The 8,692-nt window shown below is 34.1% G+C and overlaps 2 protein-coding genes across 3 annotated transcripts; both read left to right on the top strand.

Moving 5' to 3' along the window:
* Positions 1 to 462: 462 nt before the first annotated feature.
* Positions 463 to 2,366, top strand: LOC149189593 (disease resistance protein Roq1-like). Its single transcript, XM_089410282.1, has 2 exons — positions 463 to 1,117; positions 1,223 to 2,366. The coding sequence occupies exons 1-2, from the start codon at positions 585 to 587 to the stop codon at positions 2,364 to 2,366; spliced, it is 1,677 nt and encodes a 558-aa protein (XP_089266408.1). The 5' UTR covers positions 463 to 584.
* A 113-nt stretch (positions 2,367 to 2,479) lies between these two features.
* Positions 2,480 to 6,746, top strand: LOC149189592 (uncharacterized). 2 transcript variants are annotated; one of them, XR_016256417.1, is made up of 3 exons: positions 2,480 to 2,748; positions 4,848 to 6,087; positions 6,121 to 6,746. XR_016256417.1 is itself a non-coding variant. In XM_089413244.1 (2 exons), exons 1-2 carry the CDS (start codon positions 2,500 to 2,502, stop codon positions 5,646 to 5,648), a joined length of 1,050 nt encoding a protein of 349 aa, XP_089269370.1. In that variant the 5' UTR covers positions 2,480 to 2,499; the 3' UTR covers positions 5,649 to 6,746. The 2 variants fall into 2 exon arrangements, 1 of the variants encoding a protein (XP_089269370.1); XM_089413244.1 differs by having other exon boundaries at positions 4,848 to 6,746.
* The last annotated feature ends 1,946 nt before the right edge of the window (positions 6,747 to 8,692 follow it).

Here is an 8,692-nt window from a genome sequence, read left to right as displayed (position 1 = left end):
TTATTTTTAAATAAAATTATTTCTATTTATTTTAAATATAATTAGTTGAAATGTCCCATATGATTTGATGTATCACTTTAATTTTCTTTTAAGTGACCCCATCTTCACGTTGTTATTATACCTGTCATTACCTGCCATTACTCGTTCGCCTGGTTATTATAAATAACATTTTTCATTGACTTGTTTTTAATTTTTCTTTCACTAAAATATTTAAAATTTGTTCAAAATTTAACATTATAAAATTAAATTTATTATTTTTAAATAAAATTTATTTTTATTTATCTCAAATAAGTTAAATATCATTAACCAACTGTATCCACAAAATCTATCCAAAATTTAACATTATAAAATTAAATTTATTATTTTAAAATAAAATTTATTTTTATTTATCTCATATATAAATAATTGATTAGTTAAATACCATCAACCGACTGTATCCACAATTTCTCCCCAGCATAAGAAACTCATATCTTCCCTCTCCTCAGCATAAGAAACTCATATCTTCCCTTGTTGTCGAGTCTGATTCTTACTCATCCTCCATCCCTCAAATCTCCCCTATTTCCGTGTCTATTTTCCAATCGACAATGGCTGCATCTTCCTCCACCTCGGCTGATCCCAACAATAACAGCAGTTCATACTACGATGTGTTTATTAGCCATCGTGGTATCGATACCAAGAAAACCCTCGCGAGCCATCTCTACCATCGCCTTCATTCGTACGGAGTGAAGGTCTTTCTGGATCAGGAGGAATTGCAACGAGGAGATTATTTAAACTCTCAAATAAGGGGGGCTATTCGAACAGCCTCGGTCCATGTGGTAATTTTCTCTATCAGATACGCTGAATCAACCTGGTGTCTGAACGAGCTTCTCTGGATGTTGGAGACAAATGCGGCTATAATTCCAGTATTTTACCACGTCAAACCCACTGATCTTAGGTGGACGCTCGGCAATGATGGAGTTTATGCTCAAGCCCTGCAGAAACTTGCAGAGAAGACGACGTATGATTCTGAAGCTCATCAAAGGAACCAGAGACACGACTCGGCCACTATTGAACAGTGGAGAAACGCTCTTTCTGATGTTTCCGGAATAAGTGGTTTAGAGCTGGAGGCGTGTAACGGGTGAGAATTCAAACTAACCCCTATATATTTGTATATTTTATGTTGGATACATAACATAGACTTCTGTTTCTCACTAGTTATATTTATTCCCCTGTAAATAACCAGTGACGAGGGCATCTTGCTCAATGAGGTCATTGAAAGCGTGTTGAGAAATGTGAAGAAACCATTGGATGTAGCAAAATATCCAACGGGATTAGATGAAAAGGTAGCAGATTTTGAAAATAAAGTTTTGTTGCCACATAAGGGAAGTGGAAAAAAACCTCTGGTTGCAGGGATTATTGGGTTAGGTGGTGTAGGAAAGACAACCCTGGCAAAAAACCTCTTCAATCGAATGAGTTCACAGTATAACAGATGCTGCTTTTTATCCGATGTAAGAGAAACTGTAGATAAAGGCTCTTTAGTTTCGTTGCAGAGCAGTCTTCTTAAGAGATTGTCAGGAAAAGATCTGCCAATAAACAATAAGGATGAAGGTATAGCAATGCTCAAAACCCTTCTCCCCTGTCGCCCGGCTTTATTAATTTTAGATGATGTGGATAAATTGGATCATCTAGATGCGCTTGTGCCAAATCAAAATTCTATCCACCCAGACAGCCTAATATTGATTACATCTCGAGACACGAGTGTTCTCACAAGATCCGGGGTAGAAGAATGGGCAATTTATAAGTTGAACGGGCTTAAAAAACAGTACTCCCGAAAGCTATTCTGCCGCCACGCCTTCGGCCAGTCCTATCCACTTCCAAACTTTGAAGATTTAACTGAGAAGTTTGTGGACGCTTGTGATGGTTTACCTTTGTCTTTAAAAGTGTTCGGGGCACTTCTCTATGGAAACAATGACATGTCCTATTGGCAGAAGCAATTGAACAAACTTGTAAAGATACTTCCGAGTGAGATACAAGAAAGGCTTCGAATTAGTTATAACGCCCTCGAAGAAGAGGAAAAACAGATATTTCTGGACATTTCATGTTTTCTCATAGGACAAAATAGGGATACAGCCATCACAATATTTGATGGCTCAGATTGGGAAGGCGAGCTGGGGCTTCGAAATCTGCAAAACAAGTGCCTGGTGGAACTGGTGGACAAACCGACGGATATTTCTAACCCACATAAAAGTAGGTTGGGGTTGAGGAAGATCCATATGCATGACCACTTAAGAGATATGGGAAGATACATTGCGGGGTTTTCGTCTCCATGTCGTATTTGGCGTTGGACAGGGAACCTCATTGATGATTTCATGCGGCGGTATCTGTAAGTAGACCATTTTTCAATCCTTTATATTATGTTCAAATGTTCAAATTTTTTGTTGTTCATCCTTCTGCAACAAAAAACATGTAATAGTTATCATTTTTCAGAATGGACATGTGCTAACTGTGCGCGGAATTAGAATGGTTCATGGTGATTATCATGAAGATGATGAATTTGACAGTATTCAGATGAGGAAGTTACAACTTGTTGATAGTGTAAGTTCTCTCTTGGAATGCATCATGAGGAGAGTGAAATCTCCAAATCTCATATGGCTCCGCTGGAGAGATTGTCCGTACTCTTCCCTGCCTTCCTGGATTCCACTGAAGAATTTAAGGGTTCTTCAAGTGTCCGGGAGCATATTAGAAACATTGTGGCAACAGGAATCACAGGTAAATTGAAATTTGATGTGTAAGGTTTTGTGTGTTTAATGGTAAACTGAAAGTTGTGTAATCTTTTGTGTGTTTAGTGGTAATTAGTGGTAAACTGAAAGTACAAATACAGTATTACAAAATACAACAAATAAATGTATTATTACATACATTAGTAAATGTCTCGATTGTGGCATTTGTCACCGGGAAGAAGTTTTTGAAGTTTTTATTTACAGTTTTGAATACAGAGTAATAACTCTGATTCCACATCACTTCTCTGTCTTTAAAGAACTTTACAACAACGATGTACGACACACAATATTTTTGAGCCTATAAAATATTTATAAGATAGACTTTGGAGTCACCACTTCAAATTTTGATTGCATCAACATTTCGGCCAATAAGAGTTCGACTTCATTCTGGTTGTCCTTTGAACTTGTTCGCACAATCTCCAATTATAAATTTGATACATGAGCTCGGTTGCTTTGACAATCTCCAGTTATAAATTTGATATATGAGCTCGGTTGCTTTCACGAATTATTGCTGTGAAGCATTTTTCTTATATTAAAGGATTTCATTGTTTTTTCGTCTTAACCATAAAATTTTGAAATTTTGAATTGCTTTATTTTTTGGAAGTTTTTTGGTGGGTTTCCCAGTTTAATTTTTCTAAAATTTAACTGGAATTTAATGAAATCACAAGTTTGATGAATAATCTAATCCAAGTGCCCTAAGAGCTTTTTAAATTATTAAATCCATATAAAAAATCAAAAAACTATTTTAAATAACACAAATAGAAATTTCACTTTAAAATTTTCTATGAGCTATATCCAAAAAAATCCAAAGATCCAAAAAAAAATCACACTTAAAATTTTCTATGAGCTATATCAAAAAAATCCAAAAATCCAAAAAAAAATCACACTGAAAAATTCGAAGATACTGGGTTTCAGTTGACTGCTGACGTGTTTCACACAATTTCCAGCTATTAATTTGATCTGTGAACTCGTGTTTGCTCGGCAAGTATTATCATTTTACATTCAACATTAATTTCAGATATTAAATTAAAGGTTCCTTTCCATTCTTTATTAACTTTAAAATTATGGCCTAAACCTTAGACTAATTGTTGTGTATAGTTTCCTTAAACTTTTGCCTTTGAATCTGCTTATTTAAGCTAAAATCAGGAAATTTTGAAGAATATAGTAGAAACTGCAATTTGCAAAATTTGTGTAGTTATTTTGGCTTTCAAAGATCCACTTATATTTTCCAAGCTTTTTTATGTGAGGATAATGTATTTGAGTCTCAATTTGTCATGTGAGAGAAAATCAAGAAATACAACTATATACTAATTCCACTAGCGTGCTCGTGTATAGGTTAGTAAATAAATGTGATTTGAATGACGTTTTGAATGACGTCTTGTTATATCTTAAGATCGCCTAAAAAACATTTAATTTGGGGGTTTCATTGCACGGTTGATATATTTTTCAATAAATGAGAGGAGCTCTACAGTAATGTAGAGATGTCTTAATTTATAAAGATTTTATTCTCGGAAATGTCTAGTGGTAATGTAGATATGTCTTAATTTATAAAGATTTTATACTCGGAAATGTCTCGCGGTAATATAAATGTAAATATGTAATATGACGGTGGTTAGGGACGGCCGTTCATAGCCTCCCCGCCTGGGGTTCAACTCGCGGTGTATATAATGCTGTTCTGCAGTCCGTATATCTGGTTTTTTCAGCGATATGTGTTGTATATGTTTGCTTTCAGCGAATATGTGTAATATGATCCTTCTTCAACGAGAATGCACTTTCTTTAAAAAATATCTCAATATTTTATAAAGATTATAAATAAAAATAAAAATATAATTAAAAAGATTTTATGGACTAATTTTGCATCTCTTTTTAAAGAAATATTTGTCCATTCTTTTTCTATAAATATTTTATAAAAAAATTTATAAAAACTAATTTTGCATTCTTTTCCAAAAAAATATTTGTCATTCTTTTTTTAAATAATTCCCATGGTAAACTGAAAGTCGTGGAATCTTTTGTGTGTTTAGTGACCATTTATTTCCGATGTTTGTGTTTAGTGGCTATTAATGTCACTACAATGTTTGTGTTTTGTAGCTGCCCCTACGTTTGGAGGAGTTGGTGATTGACACATGTGAGCAGTTGAAGAGCTTACGGGGGCTGAACGAACTGCCAAAGCTTCAACGACTATCTGTTTCAAATTGCACCAAGTTAGAAGAACTGCGGACTACTAAAACACTAGTGTCTTTAGAGGAGTCGCAGACCGAGGAATGTGTGAACGTGAAAAACATATCCGGGTTGGGCCAGTGGATAAATATTCGGAGCCTAAGTATCAGTGACTGTCCAAAGCTGCAGAGTGTGAAGGGGTTGGAGCTTGCAACAAGGCTTCAATTCTTAAGTGTTACCGGGTGCGTTGAGTTAGAAGAGCTGCCAAGTATAGAAACACTGGTATATCTTGAGGAGTTGGAAGCTGCTGGATGTGTGAAGCTGAAGAGGATAAGAGGGTTGGAGGTTGCGGCAAAGCTACGGATGCTAAATGTTGATGGGTGCTCTGAGTTAGAAGAGCTGCCGAGAATGGAAACACTGGTATCTCTCGAGGGATTGACGGCAACAGGATGTGTGAAGCTGAAGAGGATAACGGGGTTAGAGGTGGCGGCAAAACTCAAGACGCTAAATGTTTTGGGGTGCTCTGAGTTAGAAGAGCTGCCCAGTATGGAAACACTGGTATCTCTAGAGGAGTTGTGGGCAGCAAGATGTGTGAAGCTGAAGAGGATAAGGGGGTTAGAGGTGGTGGCACACCTCCGGACGCTAAATGTTTCTTGGTGCTCTGAGTTAGAAGAGCTGCGAGTATGGAAACACTGGTATCCCTGGAGAAGTTGTCGGCAGGAGGATGTGTGAAGCTGAAGGGGATAAGGGGGTTAGAGGTCGCGGAAAAGCTCAGAACGCTAAATGTTGATGGGTGCTCTGAGTTAGAAGAGCTGCGTATGGAAAAACTGGTATCTCTAGAGTCGTTGTCTGCAGCAAGATGTTTAAAGTTGAAGAGGATAGTGGGTTGGAGGTCGCGACAAAGCTTCGACATCTAATTGCTGATGGGTGCTCTGAATTAGAAGAGCTGCCGAGTATTGAAACAATGGTATCCCTGGAGCGGTTGGTGGTAGGAGGATGTGTGAAACTGAAGAGGATAAGGGGGTTAGAATTCGCGGCAAACCTCCGGACGCTATTTGTTCATGGTTGCTCTGAGTTACAAGAGCTGAAGAGCATACATGGGTTATTCCATTGTACACTCATGCAGAGTATCAGTGGGGGTTGGAGGTCGCTAAAAAGCTCCGAAATCTAAGTGTTGATGGGTGCCAGTTACAAGAGCTTCTAGGTGTTGATGGGTGCCCGAGTTAGAAGAGCTGCCGAGTATGGAAACAATGGTATCTCTGGAGGAGTTGTGGGCAGGAGGATGTGTGAAACTGAAGAGGATAAGGGGGTTAGAATTCGCAGCAAAGCTCAGGACGCTGTTTGTTCATGCTTGCTTTGAGTTAGAAGAGCTGCAATTATGGAAACATTAGTATCTTTAAGTGAATTTTCAGCAGCTGGATGTGTGACATTGAAGAGCATACGTGGGTTATTCCATTTTACACGCATTCAACGCTGAGTGTCAGCTGGTGCTGGGAGTTAGAACAAGTGGAAGGTATTGAACATTGTACATGGTTAGAGAATCTTGATCTCTCTGACTGTCCCAAATTACAGTGTCCGGTCTGGGAGGAGAGGACCAGATATTCCAAGCAAAGGAAGGCGCTCTACACGAGGGAGGAGATGGAAAGCGAAACAGAAGAAGCAGATAATATTGTAAGAGGCGGTCACAAGACCCATATCCACAATTGGTTTATTCGCAGTTCAGCGAGTACGTGGCCTTCTCTTTGATTTTCATTTACATAAATTTAAATTTAAAGCACCTCAATTGACATTAACGCAGAGGAGAAATTGAATTTTTTTAAGCCAAATTTGAATAACAAATTATACAAATTTTTAATGAGCTTTTTAAAAGTTTATATATATTTTAAAATGTAAATAATTTTTATAATTCCAAAAACTTCTTTTACCATTGGTCAAACTTCATATGTATGTGAAGTCCCCAGTTGAATTCGATAAAACATTAAATACCAGTATTTAACATCAAATATGTTGGAATGAGTAAAACATTAGATACCAATATTTAACATCAAATATGTTGGAATGAGTAATTTTCGAATGAATAATTTTTATTTTTTATATTTAATATTGGATTATTTTAAAGATTGTAATTTTGGTGGGTTATATTTATTTTAATCACAGATCTACCGAAAGCGGAGACTGATCATTATATTCAATTTTGTTTTAAAATGTAAAATTTGCAAAAATCTATATATATATATATTAATAGGTTTAATTTTTTTTTTAAATTTAGTGTTTAAAGTATTTTTTATTGTTTAAATTATATTTTTAAATAATTTATTATTATTAATATTTTATATTAAAAATTGAATGAGTTACATATTTTTATTAACTAAATTATTTTAAATAATATTATTTTTTGGATTAATTACATCATTATTATTTGCAAATTGGATCATAAAAATTTAAGATCTAAATTATTTTACTTTCAACTACTTTTTATCTATATATGGATCTCAAACAATTTATTTATGTTCTATATTTCAATATTTATCAGAGATAAAAAATTTTTTTAATTTTAATGATTTTATTTTGTACAATTATATAAAATTGTATTATTTAACATAGATATCGAAATATTTTATTTATTACTTTAATAGTGAAAGTGAAATATCAACTAACCAAATGCACATAATGAGAATGTGATCATTAATGTTTTAAAATGTTTTTAATTAAAATTAACTAAATATGTATAATTATTTATATTTTTATTGGTGAATAATGTTTTTTATTTAAAGTGTTTTTTTTAATTATTGTAAAGTAGACTAGAATATTTATTTAATTAATTTGTTTATAAATTTTAAGAAGCAATTAAATTATATTTATATATATGGATTTAATATTTTCTCATAAGGTGTTATTGTGTTAAGATAAATTAAGATAATATATTTATTTTAAAGGCAAACTTGGACATATAAATATGTAAGACTTTTTGACTTTGAATAAAGTAATTTATAGTTTTGATGAGTTGTGGAAATAATTTCTATTTTCTTATTGTTCTACCTGGTATGGTATGAGAGGGTTTATTATTATTATTATTATTATGAGAGAGTGGGGTTGAGCTCAACTTCCTTGTAGGAGAGTTTAAGGAAATCCAATGCCATAAGAGAGTATTTGTTAAAGAAGTAAGGTAAAGTGTTTTTCTTATGAAAGTGGTGTTATGGTGAGTTTGTAATTGTGTTTGTTACTTTGTTGGTAGTTTCATTGATTATGAGAGAAATTTGTGGCAATGTTGATTAATTGGAAATCTAATTATTACATTGAGAGAAATTTGTGGCAATGTTGATTAATTGGAAATCTAATTATTACATTGTGGGTAAGTGATTGTGTTTTGTGATCGAACAAGTTCGAAGGGTTTGAGAAGACTCCACTTGCAAGTTGAATCAAAATATTGCAATAAGAAGTTTGTAGTGAAAAAAAGAGGTAATTGCAATGATTTTTATTTTATTTCTCGGGTTTTCTTTTAGTTTAGTCAAATTAGCTAGTGACTTTCCAAACATCATTATTGTAAAGCACTTAAATTAAGATGGAGGAATGATCGTTCAAAACATAGTTACCAATCAAACGTGAAGTGTATTGAGTTATCACATTTTTTAGAGTTGCAAAAAATCATTTGATTTTGAAAAGTGTTGATTTAGAATACACATTTTTTTTGGAGTATATTTTTTGGGGAGTATGTATTAACTATGCACATTTTACATTTTTAAATGTTGGAGATTTTCATGTGGATTTTGAAAGTA

Source organism: Pinus tabuliformis, chromosome 3_1, assembly GCF_031772625.1.
Source record: "Pinus tabuliformis cultivar Carrire ecotype Pingquan chromosome 3_1, CPIR1, whole genome shotgun sequence".
Classification (NCBI taxonomy): Eukaryota; Viridiplantae; Streptophyta; class Pinopsida; order Pinales; family Pinaceae; genus Pinus; species Pinus tabuliformis.
Note: the sequence above shows the minus strand (reverse complement) of the source record. Positions and strands in the feature narration are given on the sequence as shown.